The sequence below is a fragment of the Chroicocephalus ridibundus genome, chromosome 1, assembly GCF_963924245.1.
Source record: "Chroicocephalus ridibundus chromosome 1, bChrRid1.1, whole genome shotgun sequence".
In the NCBI taxonomy this organism is placed as follows: Eukaryota; Metazoa; Chordata; class Aves; order Charadriiformes; family Laridae; genus Chroicocephalus; species Chroicocephalus ridibundus.
This window is the reverse complement of record NC_086284.1, coordinates 74483691-74506761: the sequence shown is the minus strand read 5'-3', so window position 1 is coordinate 74506761 and position 23071 is coordinate 74483691. Positions and strand designations below refer to the sequence as shown.

Below are 23071 nucleotides of genomic sequence, written 5' to 3'. Positions count from 1 at the left end.
AAGAGTATCATTTTAAAAAGTCACGGTAACAACCCATTTGATTTTATTATCCATTTAAAGCTAGACTTAAAGCAACTCCAGATCACTGCTACTCCAGAATTGCACCTACATGAGATCAAATTTGACTCAGTAGGATGAAAATGGGATTTGGTATCATACAGAGACCTAATGGAACAATATTAATGGTAACACCTTTCTAGGAAAATGGTTTAAATTAATAATTAGGCCCTTACTCCTCAGACATGACATAGCCTTTTTGTAAGTTCTGCAACAGAATGTAAGAAGGTACCTACCTAAAAATTTGACATGTTCTTCGTGGAAAAACATTGAACACAAACTTGGGTGGTTTTTTTATTTTGCTATCAAACATTTTCTTTTCAGGTTTTCAAGCCATCACACAGGATTGCAGGGTTTTAATATTTAAATCCAACCATATCATGGGACATTCAGCCTGGAGAAAAGAAGGCTCTGAGGAGACCTTATAGTGGCCTACCAGTATCTTAAGGGGGCCTACGAGAAAGCTGGTGAGGGACGTTTTAGCATGTCAGGTAATGGTAGGACTAGAGGGAATGGATTAAAACTAGAGATGGGTTGATTCAGACTGGACGTTAGGAAGAAGTTCTTCACCATGAGGGTGGTGAGACACTGGAACAGGTTGCCCAGAGAGGTGGTAGAAGCCCCATCCCTGGAAGATTTTAAGGCCAGGCTGGATGGGGCTCTGAGCAGCCTGATCTAGTGGGAGGTGTCCCTGCCCCTGGCAGCGGGATTGGAACTAGATGATCTTTAAGGTCCCTTCCAACCCTAACAATTCTATGATTCTATGGGACCATCATTATTTTCTGATTTTTAATTCATGAGATATTTGTACTAAATCAGGGAGATACTTTATTTAACACAAATCCTAACCTTGATACTAACATACAGTTTAATGTTTAATCAGTTACCAGATCCTTAAAATAACTCATGGGAAATGTCATGAGTTATCACGCACCAAAGACTAGACTATGGGCAGAGAGTTCTAATCAAAACCCATTCACAAACAGCACATTTTTCACATACAATTTTTCAAGATTATGACAATGTCCAAGAGACTCAGCTCTGCAGGTATGATATTAATCTCATACTTCAGCCTTCTGACACCATCACTGTAGCACCACATTACTGCATTTTCTGTTTTCTCATTTCAAAAATACCTGGTCAGGTCTCCCATCAGTCAAGAGATAGATAGCCTGAGTGTCAGTATCGGCAAAAGCAACCTGGAGAGCTTTGAGTGTATTTGTGGAACTTCCAGCCTAAGAAACCAAAAAGAAAAAAACAAATACACTGCTATAAATACTAACAGTTCTTTGCCTCTATTCTTAAATTCATATGACAGTGTACTGATTCAAGGGATATTACAGAACTGAAATGAGTAATAAAATGGTGAAAATATTTATGTCAAATAGCTAGAAAAATCAAATCAAATGTCAAAGTAACATAAATTGGTACAAAATTGGTATTCAGTACTTATGGAAACATGCAGAAGCAAAATACAGGCAACAGAAATAGAAGCTGTAGAAGCAAAAGCAATCACTAAAAGACTATAAACAGATAGCAAGATGTGAAATAAAAGTTATATTTGATTATATTTTCCCAATGCTGCTCCTGACAGCCAACTCATCACATTCCCTTGAAGTACATATTCAAAAGAGTTGTATGGGTTTATTTCTCAAAAATAGGTAAAGGACTTCCTGGTTTTCTGAACAGTATTTTTTCCAGACTATCTCCCATCTACCCCCTCAGCACATCAATGTAAACATCATGTATTTTTAGGCACAGAAGTTAGCTATAACAGCAAAACATACGCAATAAAGCAATACTGTGCCCCTTAAATATTCATATTTGAGTAATACTAGCACTTTTCCTGTGTCATTCACAAACTTGGTGATCATGATCTGTGTTTTTTCTTTTTAGACTAAATGCAACTCCAGACTCACTGAAATGCATTTCACAGCTTATGGGAACCTAAAAATTACAGTTTACATCTTCAGACTTCCACCTTTCAAAAATTCAGTGTACAAGGCCTTCCAAATTTAAGGAAAATGTAAGGTTATATCAGTATGGAAAAGTGTTTCATGAAGTCTTAGTCTTAGCCTTTCAATGGGGCCAAAGCAAAATCCCTGAAATGGTATGAGTGTTTTTTAGTACCAGTTTGGAGGGCTGTGAGGACTGCAGTGGTGTAAGTGAGAAGAGACTCAGGATCCACATATATAATGCATTACAGAAGCTAAATGTAAATCACTAACATTGACCCATACATGCAAAAATATGTTAAAAGATAGCATTATTTCTTCAGTCCAAATAATTGTGTTAAAACTTCCTCCAGTCCATCTCTCCAGCAAACAGTTCTATTAGAAAGGGCAGAGTAAGTAAATCAGGTGAAATGGAATAGGAGATACACTCTGAGAGTGACTCTGTATGTCTACGTAAGACTACATGGGCCAGACAACAAGACAGTTCAGATACTTTATAGTCCTATCTTCTAATCCACAAACAATCCTTATCAGTACTCACTCATAAGAAATAACTAGCCTGAGCCATTTTCTTTGTGTTAAATATAGCTAATATTACTAATGTTTTAGTAAGCATTATAAAGTTTTAGGCACACATCACTCATTATTATGTGTAAATTTGCCATCCTGGCTCTTTTCAATAATGGTACGTGGGTTTGATCTGATTTGAAACAAAACAACTTCTTCCACTATATCATGGGAAAATACTGTGGATGCTGATGATGTGAGTGAAATAACTATGTACCTTACAATAACAGCTGTTAATTTTAAATTTCTCAGTTGCTACTGTTACTGTTTTTATCAGCGTTTAAACAAAGTTGACATGCTTCAACTACATGGCATAATCACCCCAAAGTTTTAAAGTTTAGCACCTCTAAAGGATTTTTAAGGAACAGTTAGTTGCTGTTTATAGCTCAGCTTCCTTATTCAACATCCCGGGACCAATGTGTATAAAATAAGATCAAAGGATCTACTCTGATTAATATTCCAGAGCAATCCTCTGTTCATTTCAGCTTCACTCTAAAGCCAGCTTTCTGATCTCAGACTTACGCCTGCACTGCTTTAAACAGACTAAAAGGTCAGCAGCAGATGTCATCCCCGAAAAAAGTAGACTGTTTTCTGTACCATTTCAGATGTCTAGATCTGAACTTAGAAGGAAATTTATAATCAACAATTCACAACTTCATGAATAATGATGAAAAAGGCCATTCCCAAATGGTGCAAGATGGTATCAAAGTATAGTAGTTCAAAGTATTATTGAACTTGCACGATGCTGTACCATGTATATGGCTTAAACACTGCCAACTTTTCAAGTCTCAAGAAAGGCAGTAAAACTAAGTTTACTAACCTCAGTTATAAGTATTCACCAACTACTCAGTGAGGCCACACTAATACTTTCTTTTCTCCGTGTGTTTGTCTGGTAGTACTTTCTGAGAATACCAAGTTATTTATCTTGCTTTGTAGTCTCAGAGGTATTATGTAGCTTCCACTATTCCCTCCTCCCCAAGAATTTCATGATAAAGCTTGAGGAAAAGCTGTCATAATGCTGAGGACTTTTATTTTATAAACATGTTTTTTGTGTTAGAAAACTTGACATGGGATATATCGGTACTGTTGTACAACTGATTTTCAGTCCTGTGCTCATAACATTGCTGTCCACATTTGACACATTAACTGGTCCTAAAACTGCCGACAGCTACAGTCTGGTGGCTGACTGTGGCTAACTACAAGCATTTCTACTGTTTCAGGGAAAAATCCTCAGATTTTGGCCACTGTCAGAGAAAGAATATTGAGTAGACAGACAGTAGACAGGTCGAAGTATGGTTGCTCTCATGTTCCTATGAAGGCTACAGTCAGCTGTCTGTCTAGGCACCAAAAGGGACTAGAAATGCTCCTCCAGTTCACTGGCACCAGTTTTCTGTACCATCCCTGAGCTGTAAGCCTGCCAGCGACAGCCCTCATCCATGCAGCATCCCTGCACCAAGAGTGGCAAATTTAGACACAGGGTCTGAGCACTGTCATGGTGCCTAGAGAAACCAAATTAGCCAAAGCTTGCATTGTGGCTACTAAACATAGCAGGCTGCAAGTTTAATTAACATGATCTTATAAACAGGTCCACTGTTAAAGGATTATTATACCTGACAAAGATAATACGTTTTACTCAGATCTACTAAAGTCTATACATCATCTATATTTTCAGCTTACTCAAGTCAAATACTTAGTCAATCCAAAAATACCCCAGCCATACAGAAAGAGAAGACACAAATATAACTTTGTACAAACACGCTTTATGATAATTAGTTCCCATGTTACCTCAAGCCCTTTTATCCAAAGCCAAGCATCTTGCAAATTTTCCTCATTAACTTCAGCAAGTTTCTCTTGCCATGCCACTGCTTGAGCACTAAATTTCACAAAGTTAAATCTCTTTTTGCATCTCAATTGTTCCTGCAAGAGACAGCATCTGAATTTTACTCAGTGTTAACAGAAAGAATACTTGTATCCTGAAATACTGACTGGTAGGAGTTGTTTTAATTATTATACAGAGCTGATTATATGGTTACAATAAATTACAATAACATTCAGTTATGGTACACAAAGAGACATATGGAGAGAGAGCGAATTATTGCTTAAAATTATTAAGATTACTTGAACTTCCTGATGTAAGTCCTCATTTACTCATATGTCAAATATCTAGGAGGGCAAGAAAGAGAGAGATGAAACTTGGTATGAATAGTGGTATAAGGAAGAGATTATGATTGCTGACCAAAGGAAATTGAAATCAGAATCAAAGACAGACATCATTTAGAGGAGGAGAACAAGAATCAATGTAGAGCACTGGCAAGGGGAACTAGGACAGCTAGAGAGAATTAAGCTAAGAATCTGCTGAAGTTGCTTTTGGACAGAAGTTGTAAGGAGGGAGAGATTTGTGCAAGCTAGTACAAAATTTCAGAGCCTGGAATCTTTGCCTCCCTTTCATCACCATTTCTGTGTAGCTGCCCGTGAAACCTTCTGTCACGGTATCTAATAATTTTCTAGTGCTGATCTGCCTAGAGGACCACATGATACTATGTCCTATCACTTGTGCACTTAGCTCAAAAACCTCTGTTACAGTTTTACATTTTCTATCCCTAATAATGATTGCTATCAATGCCAGACTAATGGAATTTCTGTCAGTTACTCCTCTCAGGTCTAAAAAAGTTAAGATTAATCATGTTTTAACAGTGCCTGCTTCTCTCAAATACTAATGTAAGCTTAGGTGACATCATTGTAGATTTCTAAAACTAGGTAAGATAAATCCTGTATTAGATGTGTCTCCCAGTACTCACTGCTTTTGAGGTACTTCTGCACTTTGCAAGTCCCTTTGCAAAGTTCTGAGTTACTGTAAGATGCAAGCAAGTTCAAAACGTTCTAGACCCTCTATTGTAAAAGCATGAAAGTGAATCTAGAACACACATTACAAATCACAACATGCCAGTGGAACTGGATGACGCTGCCTAAAAATAAAAATGAAAATGTGTTTTATTGCATAGGGGTTTTTTTGGTTTTTTCTTTCAATTTTTTTTAGGAGGGAGGTGACTTGAGGGAAAGAAGAACTACTAAAGCTTTTTTAATTTTTAACATTTTCCTCTTTTTTTTTCAAATATTTATTCAAATGAGGAAACAATATAAATTTTTAACTGAAAAATGAGCACACCAAGGAAAATCAAAATATTTTTATAATGCTTCTGGTTTTTTAAAATAATTTAAAAAAAAACCACAAAACAAAATCAAACACAAAACAGAACCTAGAGTAATAACCACCCAGAAAAGATCAGCCTAGTCTAAAATGCTTGTCAGTTGTCAGAATCATCACTTTATCACACCTGTATGAGCTGAAATATTTTCTCTTTCACCCGTGGCAGCTTATCCTTCATAGACTGGGAGGTATCAATAAGAATATAGACATCATCTTCAAACACATTCCCAAAGAGCCCTCTGCTTCCCTGTTGAAGCCACTTAATCCTGGGGGAGGAAAAAAAAATATTAAAAACTGGTCTGTAAGATCTTTGGAGCTTCGCGTATCAAAATCTAACAAGAAGGATCTTTTCATCACTGCTGTACCTCTTATTCTCTTTCCCTAAGCACCTGTTACCACTCACTGTCAGAAGCGATATATTGGCCTCAATGAACCAATCCTCTGTGACTACATAACAACACGAGACATATTTATTTTCTAATTTCAGTAGGAAGCTGGAGACAGACAAAACAGACAAAGCAATACAGCACCTTTATAAAGTCAATTATTAGGTAGTTTGAGCTGGGAAAACCACAAGGAAGTAACTATAACTGTTGCCCCTGTAACTGTTCTCCAGCTTGAACTCAGGAAATCATTTAAGCATATGCTAATATGCTTCCCTTTTCAGGGAACCACTTGAGAACCTATTCTGCAAGGAACTTGAGCACTTTGAAGAGTCTTAATATAACACAGATGCTTCGTTGCTTTGCTGACCTTGAACCTTATATACAGACTTAGTTTTACATTTTAAACAGGATTTAAGCACGCCTGCCAGTTAGATACGCGCATACATACTGCTGCGTACAAGAACATTTCCTCGGTAATGGCTGCAGCAGGTCCAAATCTGATTTCCCTTGAGAGTCATAAACTACTTGCCTGCTGTGAAACAGAGACATTTAACAGACGGAATATAATGGCCCTGGGAAAAATATTACTCATCTCCACGGAGGTTTAAAAAAATGATACAATGGAAATTTAAAGGTTACTATTACATTTGCTATTTTTCCATTAGTTATACCCCGAAGTGTTTGATGTGGTCTACCAAGACTTTTTAACAGTGAGATGAACTATTCAAAACAGCAAACCCATCATCTTGGCTCAGATTTCAAAAATAGAAACTCATCAAAACACTTTACCTGAAATTTTCCTTTCACAGTATGTTAATGTTATCCTAAATACAGCAGGATGAAGATAAATTAAAAGGAGTAGCAAAATTCTGCTTGACCTTGCTAAATGTATTCAGGCTGTTATTCTTTTGGTAGAGAAGTAACAATAAAATGAAAGTTCAAATCCTGCTTTTTTCAGTGAGACATCTCATTGTCCTAATATACAAAACAGAGGGCAACATTTATTTTTTCTCTCAGTTCTACAATATCCATTTTGAAAGTTTCCTTCTTCTCCTAATGTAGACATGAAAGCCAAATTACTTTAGGGCATCTTTAGGACAGATCAATCAGACTCTCAGATTGCCTTCTTACTGTAGATGTCCTACAAAAGCTAAGAGTGTATCTATACAGCTGCAGAAAAGTAAACTACAGAGCTAGCTTGAGCACTGAACTTCTGATCATATGCATTACTTAATAGCCCATGCCCTGACGGTGATCTAGACTATTCAAACTCGTCTTCACCATAAAATTGCAAAAAGGGCAGATAACCAGTATCAGTACAGGCACAACCCAAGCTGTGCTACTTGGTATTAGACGTATTACAAGAGATCCTAGGTACATCCCAGGATGAATGTTTACTAAAGTTTTATTGATGATTCTAGAAGTTATCTGCTACCTTATGTCCTGATGCTTTTTGGCACTTTCAGTAGTATTTCAATAATGTGCAGGCTGACTTTCATGTTTGTGTTCCAGAAGGATAACAAAACACAAACCCGTTCATCGGTTTTCTTATGTGACTACTAAGAAATCCTACACACAAGATTCTGATCTAAAATGGATTTCTGCCTTAGTACTGCTACTGGCAGTTTACCAACCACTTGAGCTTATTATGACAGTAAACGTCAAACATTTCAACACCAATGTAAAATAATACAAACTGATTTTGCGTGACAGAACACTAACCTTCCTTCCACTTGTCTGAGAGCCGCCCTCATTTTCTCTTCATACTGCTTATATTTTTCTGTACTAACATACACGTGAACTACAGATCCATCTTTCCACAAGGTATGTACAAACTTGTCACAGTATTTTGCATGAATTACCTTCCTCTTTGTCTCCTACAGGCAAGAAAAACATGTTTCATGTTCCAAAACACATTATTTTGCAGTGCCTTTAATATTTGGCAAACAAACTTCAAAGGTACATGCTTGTTGCATATGAACATGTGCAGAAATAGACATGGGATAAGGTGCTCCTAGCAATAGTCAATAGAAACTGGTTTTATTCTTGTAGCTAGCAAAAACAAAAGCTTACCAAACAGTGTAATGTTAGAGCTTGAGAAAAATAAATAGAAGACAAATGAATCCAAATTTAAGGACCTGCAAACACCAGAGCAGCTGAGACCAACACTTTTTCTAAAGAAAAATAAAGATGACAAGCAATCTTTGCCCTACCCCATAAAAATACAAGGTATTGCTTAAGCGAGTCCAGATTCTTCCTTGCAGATTATATGTGGACCAGGAAGGACTCCTTAAAACAGTCATTTTCAAATAGTTCTTTGAAACAATCTTAAGCTGATTTGAACAAAACCTACAAAAAATGGACCATACACTTTATCATAAATTCATCTATCTATCTGTCAAGTTTTCAAACTTTAAAAAAAAAACCAAACAACTCACAGGACATGAAGGAAAATCAACAATACTCACAGCATCAGTTTGTGAAGATTCATCCTCTGGTTTAGTTTTTATGTCAACAATCCCATCTGCATGGCGAAAAGTACAATCAGCAAGTGCATCGTACAGTGTGAGCTTCTGAGCTTTCAAGCCATACTTCTGTAACCACTTCTCAGAACTCAAATATTTGTCAGATGTGTGCTTTTGTAACGGATGATCAGTTTTGGTTGCTAAAAAATAAAATAAAACAAACGAAATCTCCTGTATAACACAGTTTATTTTGGATAAGCTACTTTCAAAAATAGGCTATGATACTGGAGTTAAAATTTTCAAATTTGTTCTGCTTGCACCGAGAACATTGGAGAGAGCAGATATTTCTGGCTGTTTTTTAATATTTTCTACTTTGGTTGTGTATTTTTTTCTTATCAGACAATTCTTCACAACAAAGTCCTTTTTAACTGGAACAAACCCATCAGAAGTCAAGGAGGGAAGAAGATAAATAGCTACAGGATCAACGTATAAAAGGAATATGGTTGACTTAACCTTCACACTGGTTGAATCACAAAATGCCAGAAAAAATTCCTATATAAGATGTCTAACTCAAGGAGAATCATTTGAGAAAATGAAACAATGGAAGATATAATTGAAAAATATATAATTGAAAAAATTGAAAAAAGGAGAACATTGGTTAACATTGCCATTGGTCTTTTTCAGAGAAGGCCATTCAAAGGCAAACCACAATGTCTTTGGAAAAGATTTTACTGTGTTTCTCTGCAATATTGCCTTTTTACAGGCTGAATATTATACCACGTATCCCAAGCCACAAATCACTTGTTTACCATCTTAACATTTTCTCTAGTTCTACACCCTTCTTTTAGCATTTTTAATTGATACTGTAAGAAAAAGGGTATTTTATTTTTTTTGTCTGATCTGGTATAACTGTTGTCCTGTTTACTGTTTTATGTCATATTGTCTTAGAAATTTTTGAAGGACCCTTTTAAGGTTGGGCACTGCACATCTCTGGGTACCAGTAATAGAATACAGGGCTCTACATTCACTCATCACTAATTCAATAAACCACGCCTAAACCAAATGACCCAGCACTGGTTCTCATAGCAAGGTGAATTTATTTTGTCACACTTTAATTTTGGTGGACGTAGATGGTATGAATGTCTACTCTGTTTAGAGCCAGATACAGTGACAACAGTACTGAGATCCTGAGCCTGCAAACAAACCTATGGAGACATCTACTGCTTTAACACACACAGAGATCAGCCAGCATCAGGTTAGATGCAGGGTCAGAGCCTGTTCATGTGGAAACATTTGCTTTCTGATTGCTCGTGGTCCTTAGAACAGCCAGTATGGCAAGCGTCACAAATGCACTCACACAATTTTAAAAAGAAAAGTGTTGTTTTCTTTCTTCCACATGCTTTATGTAAAAAGTCATGTCTCAGTTCAGGTAACTAGTGCGTTATCTGGAGAATAAGCAGAAAAATTGTCTCTTTTTCTGTTTCTTCTCCTGCAGAACATTGCAATCTTCAGAACTACATTTTGCAGCAGAGCATTTTAAACAGATCAGGAAGGAAAAACGACAAAGAAATGCAGGCAAAAAGAAAAACTGCAATTATTTGGATTAACGGGCAACAGTCAAATAATGCTGAAGAACTGAAAAAATAAATCACACTGTAATTTAATTTCTTTTAATTTATTTAGGAAGTGATTATGTACAAAGGCAAACACTAAAAGAACACTAAAGCTGCATAGTCAGGAAAACATAAATAAACACTGAAATTAGGGTGCTGTTGCAGCTTTGCTGTGGTCTTTTTGTTCATATGGATTATGGTATAGCTGTTTAACCTCATATGGGAAGTCCTGCTAGTTCAGAAGATGCTATTTATCCCCAGAGTGTTCAGCCTCCTGGGCTGGAAGATAAGGATGGAGAGCAGAACAACCCACCCATAATCCAGGAGGAAGTAGTCAATGATCTGCTTTTGCACCCAGACACACGTAAGTCTATGGGGCCAGATTGGATTCACCCAAGAGTACTTGGGGAGCTGGCGGGAGAGCTCACCAAGCCTCTCTCCATCATTTATCAACAATCCTGGTCAACAGGGGACGTACCAGATGACTGGAGGGTGGCTAATATGAGGCCCATCTACAAGAAGGGTCAGAAGGAGGATCCGGGAAACTACAGGCCTGTCAGCCTGACCTCGGTACCAGGAAAGATCATGGAGAGGATCATCTTGAGTGAGCTCTCACGGCAAGTGAAGGGCAGCCAAGGGATCAGGGCCAGCCAGCATGGGTTTAGGAAAGGGAGGTCCTTCTTAACCAACCTGATCTCTTTCTATGACCATGTGACCCGCCTTCTGGGTGCGGGGAAGGCTGTGGATGTTGTCTATCTGGACTTTGGGAAGGCCTTTGACACCGTCCCCCACAGCATTCTCCTGGAGAAGCTGGCGAATCATGGCATAGACAAGCGTACTCTTCGCTGGGTTAAAAACTGGCTGGATGGCCGTGCCCAGAGAGTTGTGATTAATGGGGTGAAATCCTCTTGGTGGCCGGTCACCAGTGGTGTCCCTCAGGGCTCAGTTTCGGGGCCAGTTTTGTTTAATATCTTTATCAATGATCTGGATGAGGGGATTGAGTGCACCCTCAGTAAGTTTGCAGACGACACCAAACTAGGTGGGAGTGTTGATCTGCTTGAGGGTAGGAAGGCTCTACAGAGGGACCTGGACAGGCTGGATCGATGGGCCAAGGCCAACGGTATGAGGTTTAATAAGGCCAAGTGCCGGGTCCTGCATTTCAGCCACAACAACCCCAAGCAACGCTACAGGCTTGGGGAAGAGTGGCTGGAAAGCTGCCCAGCAGAAAAGGACCTGGGGGTGCTGGTGGAGCCAGCCTAACACGAGCCAGCAGTGTGCCCAGGTGGCCAAGAAGGCCAACAGCATCCTGGCCTGTATCAGGAATAGCGTGGCCAGCAGGAGTAGGGAAGTGATGGTGCCTCTGTACTCGGCACTGGTGAGGCCTCACCTCGAGTGCTGTGTTCAGTTCTGGGCCCCTCTGTACAAGAGGGACATTGAAGCGCTGGAGCGTGTCCAGAGGAGAGCTACCAGGCTGGTGAGGGGTCTGGAGACCAGGTCATGTGAGGAGAGGCTGAGGGAGCTGGGCATGTTTAGCTTGGAGTAGAGGAGGCTGAAGGGAGACCTCATTGCCCTCTACAACTCCCTGAAAGGAGGTTGGAGAGAGGTGGGTGTTGGCCTCTTCTCCCAGGTGAATAATGACAGGACCAGAGGACATGGTGTGAAGTTGCGGCAGGGGAGGTTTAGATTAGATATTAGGAAGAATTACTTTACGGAAAGAGTGGTCAGGCACTGGAACAGCCTGCCCAGGGAGGTGGTTGAGTCACCGTCCCTAGAGGTATTTAAGAAATGTCTAGATTTGGCACTTCAGGGCATGCTCTGAAGGGCAGAGATTGTGGGTTGTTGGTTTTGGTTTTTTGGGTTTTTTGTGTGTGTGTGTATGGTTGGACTCGATGATCTCAAAGGTCCTTTCCAACCATGAAGATTCTATGATTTTATGATTCTGTGATTACCAGTATAAAGAACTGTATTATGCCTTCACAGAAGAAAAAAACTCAAGCCTAAATCCCGCAGAGTTACGTTATTGACAGATGTGCAACCCCAGTGCAGGCAGCTTCAAATCTTCACCATCACCACCCTAGTCACACATCTCAACACGCCACTGAGAGTTCAAGTGACTGGCCAACTGACTGTACAAAGCATTCTGCAGCAGGTGATCCAGAAAAGGGTGTCTGGCCCCAGCCTCCATCTAGCCAAAGCGAAAGCAATTGCACTGCAAAAACAATACTGGAACTACACAAAATCACTGATGACTGGTTGTGCTAACTCAACCTGAATCTTGTATCAACTTATGCAAAAAATACCACCAGAATCCATGTAAGTATTTTAAAACCAGGCACTATTGCGGAATGGAGGCACTGGCAATCATAGCTATGATCCTGAAAATTCACCCCCGCAGTTGCAGTCCAACACTGAAGCTGCCTAGACTCTTCAGATTCCTAAATTTTCAGTATTTAGGTCTTGTCAGTGGGATCATTTTGCACCAGAACATGCCCAGAGAACCTCCATCTTCGCAGGGCTGAGTAGTTTCTCACCATCCCCTGTCAAAACCTTCCAGAGATTCAGAAACCAGCTATGCTTCTGTCTCCAATAGGGCTCAATCCAATCGATATGCACAGAACAACAAATGGATCATGTTCTAGGCCAAACGTAATGGTGGGAACTGTCAGTTTAATGAACAAGTGTGGGTGTTCCTCCATGTTTCTTAACACAAGAGTTGTCAGAGCACTCATCCAAAATCAGTTTCAGTCCTTTACCTTTGACTAAGAGAATTCAAACCCACACTTCTTCCCTTTTAGGGGAATGAACTAGATACCAGGTTGGAGGCTATCCTAAGATGACCATGATGGGAGAGAGATGAGGTACTTCCCCAGCACTGTGTAGAATAAAATTAAAAATTTACTGGCCCAGGCAGAGAGGGAGAGACCACAACAAATCTATTTCAATATCTTGAAATCTAGGTAATTTCTAAACCCAGTCACTGGTGAACTAAAAATGGTGTGTTTCAGCATGAGCTGTTAAAATTCAGCAAGTTTAAGCAGCAGTAAACAGAGATTTATAACGAAAAGTTTTAAGCAACCCTACATTTTGATGCCAAGTACAGTTGCTACCTGTATATACAAATTTCTGAGAAAATCATCCCCAAATTGACATGTAATCAAAACTGTTCACAAATAAAATATTGAACATTAATATAATGGTAACTCTCTTGAAAGAAACATAAATTATACCATCTTGAGAAGCAGGCTGGTCAGATTCTGATAAAATTTTCTGAACTTGTTTCACTGTACTCCTGGCTTCCTCCAACTCTTTCCAGATCAAAAAGACATCCTCACGGATTCCAGCTACTGCAAAAGAAATCATAAAAAGAACTTGACATTTTGAGACAATTTCTGCTTTTTATAACTCCTCAATTACCACAAAGTCATTGGGTTCATCCAGATGTTGCCATATAACCGTGTTTTCTTGAGGTCCCTTTGCAGTGACAAGTGCTATTCTTTGATAGACTTCAAAAAAGATCTCAAAGCTGATAGATATGAGAGGTGCTTAGCCTGGTAGAAGTAACCCCCAGAATTGGCCACAAATTGTTCCCACAATGGAAGAAAATCCTTTATAACACTCTCAGATAATAATAAGGAAACTCCACAAAGAAATCCACATGTTGTCCCCTGGACTTCATTGCAAAAGCTGTCTCCAAATATTAGATCCAACTTTGAAACTTTAAAGAGAAGATATTTTCAACTCTTTCAATTCCCTTACAGTACATAAATACCTTTATTTAAAATAAAACCTTCTTTTCCTGAAAAGTATGTGATGAAATTTTGCTAAGTTTATTTTCATGCTAACAGTTCTCAACAGTCATAAATGAATGCTAAAAAAAATAAAATTTTTTACTCTCAGGCTATATTCTCAAAAAATTGGAAAAATTGAAACCTGAAGTTTACTCTATGTAGTAGAGTAAAATTATTAAAATTGAGGCACCGTGTATACCTAAGCAATATGACCATTACTAAAAAATGTGTTAAATTAGGTTATTCACAGAGTTTAAATTGCAATATAGGACAATACAGAGAAACTGTGTGTAGTGTTATAGCAAAAATATAAAAGAAACTGAATTGTGAGCTATCCTAACTAAATGCATATTACAACCTACTGCAGATTACAATCTATTACTGAATTGCACATGAAGATGCTGAACAAGGCAAACTGTATCTTGTCATCTAGTGGTTCGGTTAATATACAGTGGTGGTTCACTGTACAAATGATAAGACATGCAAACTTGTCTACTAAAGTACGCTATCAGTAAACAAACCTACCTGATCATTTTGTTCTTTGATAAACTTCCCTGAAATAATAATATGAACATTTTACAAAATAACAACTCAATTTTAATTGTGAAATGCTTTTAGTTTCCAAGAAATATTTTGAAATGTGTTGTTGTACACTGCCATCTCCTGGGACCTTCCTGCATTTCAAAAACATCTGTTTCAGCCATTAGGACAAAGATCAGCATTTCCTAAATCACAAAAAGCTTTAGTAAAGCAGATCATTCCACAGTATAAAACACAAAAGGAAGAAGAAACCTGTTTGTTATCATTAGCTTTTAAGCTTAAGGAAAAGTATTCTGTTCAAATACTTCAGAAAGAAGTCAGCTTTTCTTTTATAAACAATCCCTCCCCAGAAATGCAAAACATGCAAAATCTGAGCATTTGCCAAATTCCGACAAGTAGGGAGCTAGAGATTTTCTGATGAGTAGTCAGCCATCGAATATATATACACACCTGTTGACACAGCTAAAACCACAAAATACATCCATTCCCACCACACGCGCACATATTTCTAGGTTTAACACTGTTGAGAATGCAATTCCAGTGGAGCTGTCTCCAACTAAATCTGGGTATCCTCCATAAACTATCAAATACCAGGATCCAAATTTAATTTTATGAACGTTTTTAATGTTATGTTTGAAAACATTGAAAGAAGTATACATATTTCAACTACCTGTAAAACAATACTGATGATATCATTTTTTTGCTTCATTTCCCCTTAAACCGATGCTATAGACTCATCAAATGTACAGGATTATTGTTACTGTCCCCAGTAAGATATATGTATTGAACTGGTATTACACAAGAAGGTTTATTTTCCTTATCTATGCTGCAGCACAGCAAAGTGAAACTACACGCACTTTCAAAGCGAATATGTTTGATGACTCTTATTATACAGGGCAAATGCAGGCATCAACAACTGCACATTGTGAAGGTCAATCAAGTTGCTTAGAAAACATTTTATCTGGCAGCAGTTTTTCCTGGGTTCAGCCTGGAGAGCAGGTTGCAAGCAGTTATGACTGAAGCAACTTTCTCTCTCTACACTGGAGGCTCACCTCCACCTCCACCTTGGCCTCTTTTACTCTCCAGCTAAGGAGGAGTGGGAAGGAAAAGCTGTGCCTTTCAAAACTGAGCCCCCAAATGCAAAATATACATACACATACAACATATAGTATCTTCCAGGTCTGGTTCTCAACCTCCAGCCCAGCCCTCAAAGCGCATCAAAGAAAAATGACCAAGAAAGCACAAACCTCTGTTTGGTTTAAATTCCCCGCTCTCACACCTCAGCTGTGCCATTTTGGGGGGGCGGGGAGGGGCACCAACTGAAAAGCATCTGAAAACCACCCCCACCGCCCCCCGGGGGGTGCAAGCCCCAACCGTTCCAGGCCCACTGGTTCTTCCACGCCTTCAGGTACCCGCCTCCCAGGAAAAGACCTCGTCTTTAAAAAAAATAAAAAAAAAAAAATAAAAAAAATCGCTTTATCCCCAGATGCACAGGGCCCTCCCCGTCCCCCCAGCTGCCCTGGCTGGCAGTTTAACGGACACCAGGGCTGAAACCCTGGGGACCCTCCGATTCAAAAACGGCCACACGGCAACGGCAAGAGGGCGGCCACCAGACACGCACGAGGGAACCGGCCTTAACGCCCTGCTGCCCGGCCCCCGGCTTCTGTTTCAGCTCTCCCCATAGCCATCACGACCCAGCGGAGCACCTCGCGCTGGGTAACGTTTCAGAGGTGCCCTCCCCTGGGTTAAATGGCGTTTCTGCTCTGAAGGAGGGAGGCCCTGGAAAAGAGGAAGAAGACGGGGAAGGGTGCGGGGAGAGCCTGCGGCGAGGGGCAGAAGCATTTTGCTGACACCGGCGAATGGAGAAGCAAGATGGTAGGTCTAAGCGAAAAACACAAACACACTTGCACACGCATACGGAAACTCATAACCACCCTCATTTCCATTTCCCAGTTATTTAACACTGTCAGGCAATCTTAAAAGAAGCAGCTTTTCCACACCTACCTCCCAGCAGGCAAACTCATCCAGTTAGACAAGTCACTGTAACCCATTTGATTTCACACCGAAGATACAAAACCTGCTGAGAAAAAAAAGCCCATCCAAAAAAAAAAAAAAAAAAGCCAGCAAAATCTACAATATCTTTGAAACATCAAGCAAATACCAATGCAAAAGCAACTCATCGTAAACAGAAGCATTTCTTACTTCTCTGATTATCTGAATTAGACCGTGGAAGCAAGCAAATCCAAATATAATGGAATAAGATCTATTTTTAAACTTCATTTGCCTGTAAGGCAAAATGGGCAATTTCATTTTTTCACTGCTGGTCCCTTCCTCAGCCTCTATGTGGCAGCAGAACATAGTAATATTCCCTCAAGCATTGATTTTTAAAATCCCCACTTAGAGGGGGTTGAATGGAGGTACAAAGGAGCACAGGAGGGGAGTATGCAGATTTATCTGAAAAGCACTGAAACTCACCGTAGCCCAATCCTGCCCCTTTCCCACTGGACAAATGGACAAAGCAAATGAACTTTGTATCCCATGTGGTACTGCAGAGCAGCTATCTGCATCACTCTCTACACGTTAGCAAAGAGATTTGCCAGGCCAAGGTTAGGCTGCTAAGACTAGGCAAAGCACATACAAGGAAAAAGTTGAGGCAATGATCTTTCCTACAGCTTGTAGGCAAAGTAGCTACTCTTAAATCATTATCCTGGCTTTCAGAAGGGAGGGTTCTGTCTCTCCCATGTCTGTGTACATAAGCAGTGCAGAGTTCGTTGACTTCAATGGCATAGAGGAGGCTGGCACTCATATGCTTCCCATTTTACATACAGCAACCTGAAATTTTCCCTATGATCATAGGTAAATGTGGGAAATCAAGTACACCTAAGAATACAGCCTTACACTGTTCACAGGAGGTCAGACACATTCCTCTTTGGATTTGTCAAATCAGTAAAATCCTGATTTCAGTCCATTTGCATTTTCTTTACACATACCGTTTCGCCTATTCCACCACACAGAAAAACACTGTGCAGAGATTTACAGTTGTTTCTGTTTCAGCCAATGAGGACCTACTATTCATTTCAGGATCTAGTTGAAAACACCATTGCTTTTCAAGCCCTGTTTATCACTTATCTCCCTGTCACTCCAGGCAGATGACACAACCGTGCCCCTTTTTCTCAAGAACCTTCTTCTCCACAGCTTTCACCCATCTCTTGCCCTCTGTGTCTTCAAGTTCCAACTTAAATTTCACCTCCCTTCCACGTATATTTTTAACTACATAACAGGATTGCTTAATTCTGCAGCTTTTTGCAGATGAAGAAGCTATATGAAGAATGTAGGCACAAGCAATAACAGGAAAATCAGTGCTGGACGAGGAGATATCACCACATTGGTGAAATTAGGCTTTATGTAAAAGCCTTAAGAAAATCTGTGTCTGCCATCATAAGGACCTTAATTCTTTACTGGCTTACACCTGTTTTGATCTCAAGTACCCACTCAAAATGAGTGTAAAAAAAAATTCAAATTTGGCAGTTTCTCACGCTTGCTTTCTAAATGACTGCTCAAGATGCAAAACAGGGGAGAATAGAGCTCTTATCTAAAGTTTTAAATAGTTCACTTCCGACTTGTTTTGGTTAAGCAGATGAAAAGGAGTGAACATGAAGATACTCTGTAGTTGCAAAAAGCTGTTATTCAGTGGATACCCAGAAAACTATCAGATGTCCTTAAAATGGCTTTTCCAGTCCGTAAAGCATAATTATGAGTTTCAGTTTCCAGCTGTTGCGTTTGTGGTGCAAAAAGAAACATAATCAAAATATTCCTGTGCCTCCCCTTATTTACAAGAAACACCACGTTTTGAAGATTCTCTGGTTCATTCTCTGTTTATTTCCTTGTATAGTTTATGCCACACATCCAAGCACCAGTTTCGGAGCCCATTACTGAGTAATCGACACTTTTATTATTATTGCCTTCTACACCCTTGAAGGAGTCTCTGAAACAAGAGACATCAGACACAGACCAGAATAACGTCTCCAATGTGTTTTCTTTTCTGAAAGGACTTTAGATTCTGCATACGACTGAAATGCTCTGATTGGCTGCCAGTGATGTCACAACTGGGCTTATAATACCCTGTAAATGCAGAAAGCTAATTGTGTTCCTTTTTAATGTGTAAATCCTACTCCATAATAGCAATAAGACACAACAGACAATGCACTTCAAGGAGATTACTGCCCTTTTGAGCGATTAAAGCTATTCAGCTTTCAGCTTTAGAAACAGTGGTGAGGAAGTAATTTCAGTCATACAGGAGCTCTAGGCCCATCTATTGACACAGGCTGGCTGCCTGGGGGAAAAGGAAGCCAGCTCCCCCCATGCACACCCCCAAATGGGGTTCAGCAAGGAAGCACTCATAGTAGACCGAAGGCAATCATTATACTGCTCTGAATTAGTATGAAATGAGAGACAGGGTTCTGAAGCATTCTCTGCTGTTGGTTTCAAAACCCTGAGTGGGTTAGGTTTGAATGTCCCTTCACGAAGTAAAAAAACAGGTGATACCTCCCTCTCTTAATTCTGTCTGCCCAGTATGGTTCTCTCGTACTGTTACAATCGTAGTCCTAGTGAAGGATAGGCTAGTACACAAGGAACTACAACCCAGGAAATATGGGCCAGTTAGTCCAAGACTGACAAACGACCTTCAGCGAGTCACTAAATCCACCTTATGCCGTACAATCCCTAGCAGTAAGAAGCAGATAACACTGTTCTACCTTTGGGGCAACACTAATGCTCCCCAGCATAATGGGGATGCGGGCCATTAGCATAAAGAGGCCTTAAGCCTCCTGATATTTAAAAGAAACCATTTTTTAATTTAATGTCCTGCTGATAAAGATACCAGACTTGACATACACAGTCTCACTTCACACCACAAGCTGGTCGCCTCCCAACCTGGCTGAAACCCCAGTGCAGTCCCAGTGAACAGTAAGGCTGACTTATCCCAGAGGAAGTAGCACTGTGACTAATAAGAAACACACTGAGGGGTTTCTGCCCACCTCCACCCCCCAGTAAAACTGTTTCTTTCTGTTATTTGTTTCATCATGAGGTTTTTTTCATCAATTTCACACACACACACACACACACACACATTTGCACCTTCTTCTCTATGGTTATTTTACTCTGGTCGTTGCCCGTCTATGACAAATTCAGATCTTGAGAGAAGCAAGTCAACCTTGTGCGGATTTAATCCCCTTATGTTATGTATGGCCTGTACTGATGTGGGTGTTGTATCAAATGGTCTTCCATGCTATTCCTCTTCCTTTCTGCCATCTCTCTTTACATTTACACAAGGCCACTGGCATAAACACAACAGTACTATTCTTCAACTCTCTAAATAAATGTTCTTCTCCCTTTTTTCACTTCTTTTTCATTCTCACATGCACATCCTTATTCTCTTCACTTCTCTCTTTTCCTTTCCCTCTTCTTCCCACCCACAGAATTTCCATTTGACCAGTCCTATTCTCACCCCACCCATGCCTACAGAAGGTTTCTTTTAATTTTACACTTAGCAAGTGTAAAATCAAATATTATATTTCTATTCTGAAACCTCACTGATAAAATCAGTATCATCTTGGTTTTTATATTGTCTACCTAGTGGCATTCGCCCTTTCACTTTTCTGGAATTCAGGGCAATTACACCTTTTCCATCCTCTTCACATTTTAGTGCAGGTCCAGTAGCATCTCTATAGTCATTCTTCTCAGCAAAAGCATGGAATCTGTAATACAAAATGAGTTTTCACCAGTATGTAAACTACATAAATACTTTCCTAATTTTAACAAAATGTAAGTCACATATGCAAGATCATAGTGGTGTACAACTTCAGAATTATTTGCTTATCTATCCAATATATCCAAACCTTCAACTACAACACCACTACAAATATTATCAAACCTCATATATACATTTATGTACATTCTGAAGTCCTTTCACGAAGAACATCCTTTCATTTTGGTATCATTTACTCTGAGGCACCTTCCTTTTCATTCTCCTGGAAATCTATTTTTAATTAATGCTTTTAACATGCTGAGCAAGCATGTCATTTAAGATGTCTGAGATGACAGTAACACCTTTTTATCAGATTAGCCTCCCAGTTGAAAGCCTCACAGAAACATTTATTTCATTATTGACATACAAAGCAGGAAGTCAAGCAGACTTCATTTACCCTCATTGTCAAAACAGAGAAGCTCTCAGAGCAGGAAAAAGATGCATTTCTAAAACAGAACTACACTAGAAACAGTCTCAAGCCATGAAAAGCCCATGAACTTGGCCGTTCCTATGGGAAAGCTGACTTAAACTTAGAGACAGCTATTGGGCAAATACCCACCAGCAAGATATTAATTGGTCCAATAAGTCTCTGCACCAAAGCTAAACTTATGCAAAAAGAAGATAGTGGGACTCATACCAAACAAAGTGATTCATCTCAGCTGCCTGACACAACTCTTCTTGCCTCTTTCTCTACCATACAAGAAACATTCACTTTCCTTTTATAAAAGAGGTAAAAACTGCCAAAAGAAAATGAACAATGGTGACCGGCAATGTATCTGGTACCATGGAGGTACCACGGTTCTGAATGACCACAATCATTTCAGACACACATCAGACCAGAGCAAACATAACACTTTCCCACAGTCTTGCTTTTTGGCAGACACTCCACCTCTTAAAAGCTACTTCTAAACACAGATGGCTATAAAAGAGCTAAGCAGCTGCCATCTTACCAATTGCTTTACTGTCATTTGGAGATTTCTACTGTTGGAGGTCTTCCCACTCTTGCACAAACAACAGTGAAACAGAAAGAGCTAGCTGCCATTTCACAGCTCTGTAGCTGTACAGTGACTTCTGTTAAGCAGACAAACACCTACGGACTCCTACTGCCCTCCTGTTGTTCAGCATGAGTATGGTATTGTGGGGCTTTGCGTTTATTCATTTGTTTTCCTTATTTTGATATCAGAATCAAGATTAGTTTTATTATCCCATTCTACTGGAGGCTGATTCTCACTACGTGGCTGATTCCCACTACGTGGCTGATTCCCAGAATTAAGTAGCCAACAAGCCATGTGGAATATATCAGTTTCCACCAATCATATCAAATAGATGCTAGAGAGCATGATACAGAACTGCATTTCCACACAACCAAGCCTAATGGATAACACATCATTTTTCTGTTGTTCCAGGAACTTCCCATTTAGGACAGGCATTACCTTTTCAGTACATGTCTGTATGGCACTTGATCCAACAAAACTCTAGATCCTTTGCTGGTGCCTGTGGATATTACCGGAGTACAAAGCAATACAATGAAAACTTGCTTCAGTTTTACGTTGTCACCCTGTGACTCTGTTTGAGTACGTCCTGCATTTTAGTCATATCTCTCAGACTATCTCCCCAGTTTCCCCAGATCGCTTACTGAACTGCTTTGTCTCATTTTCCTCATGAGTAAAACAGGGGTTACATTCAGATATCTTCAGATACCATTCCTAGCAGCAAAGCACTTTACAAGTACTCAAATCATTGCTGTGCTGCTTCTTTGTCATACCTGCCAGAGGCCAAGCAACTCAACTCTTTCAGAAAAATAATAGTTTCATCTTCCCTGGCATTGAAAGATACAGTGTTGACTGGACAGGGGCCGTGAGAAACCTTCTCAAGGAGTAGCTGCTTTGTGTCCACTGGAACATCACCCACAACAAAGTAATAAATGGCTTCGACCTGTCATTAAATAGAAAAAAAATGGTAATTAGAAGACATTGTTTTACATAGATGCCTGGTACTTATTCAAGCACTGTCCTAAGCTGAGTACTGGTAGGAAAATTTGGTAGAACCCATTATTTGGGCTGTAAGATTTTCAGATCTTTGGTTCTCCCCCTCATTTAGGCTAGTAATTCAAATGAAGTCCACACAAAATTTTCTGAAGTGAGAAGAGAACCTGGCTCACAGCCTGTGGGTCTGATTCTGCCCAATGCAAGCCCCTTTCCACAGAAATTAACTGAAACCAAAGAGAGGTGTAAGGAAGGACAACTGTATTATTACTTAGGACAAGGCTCTGTGCCACATTCCACTTTTATGGAGAGAGATGCTATGTTGGTACCTTGCCAGGGCTGAAAATCAGTAGGAACTTATATATCAGATATACTTTTACTGGCTGTATGTATTTTGAGGGTAAGAAAGATGTATCATTCTTTGAATGCTACTGATGGTATTTACAGATAATTTGCATTTTCATACTTCCCAAGGCAGAGGGAGCTTGGCAGGTTTATTATGACCACACACACTCATATTCTGAAAATGTTATTGCAAGAAGAGAGAGAAGCTGAAGAAATGTCCTTTAGTTATTGCTTGAGTATCACATTATGAGGGATTTGATGTTACCTGTGCTTATCCATACTAACAATCCTTATAGTAAGTATGATTCTTGAATTTTTTGCCATCATTAAAAACAAATGTAACAACAGCTATCTCA

At 39.5% G+C, this 23071-nt stretch overlaps 1 protein-coding gene across 4 annotated transcripts in view; it reads right to left on the bottom strand.

Annotated features, from left to right (window-relative positions):
* VWA3B (von Willebrand factor A domain containing 3B) overlaps positions 1 to 23071 on the bottom strand; it is a 71176-nt gene that overhangs the window by 36141 nt on the left and 11964 nt on the right. For 3 of the 4 annotated variants that reach the window (XM_063349109.1, XM_063349363.1, XM_063349276.1), the window contains 8 exons: positions 22151 to 22320; positions 20211 to 20335; positions 13479 to 13595; positions 8642 to 8838; positions 7896 to 8050; positions 5915 to 6053; positions 4365 to 4496; positions 1194 to 1292 (listed from right to left, as the gene is read on the bottom strand). In XM_063349109.1, coding sequence (XP_063205179.1) covers positions 1194 to 1292; positions 4365 to 4496; positions 5915 to 6053; positions 7896 to 8050; positions 8642 to 8838; positions 13479 to 13595; positions 20211 to 20335; positions 22151 to 22320 — 1134 coding nt within the window. The remainder of the gene's footprint in view (positions 1 to 1193; positions 1293 to 4364; positions 4497 to 5914; positions 6054 to 7895; positions 8051 to 8641; positions 8839 to 13478; positions 13596 to 20210; positions 20336 to 22150; positions 22321 to 23071) is intronic. The other variant, XM_063349189.1, reaches the window with a different exon arrangement.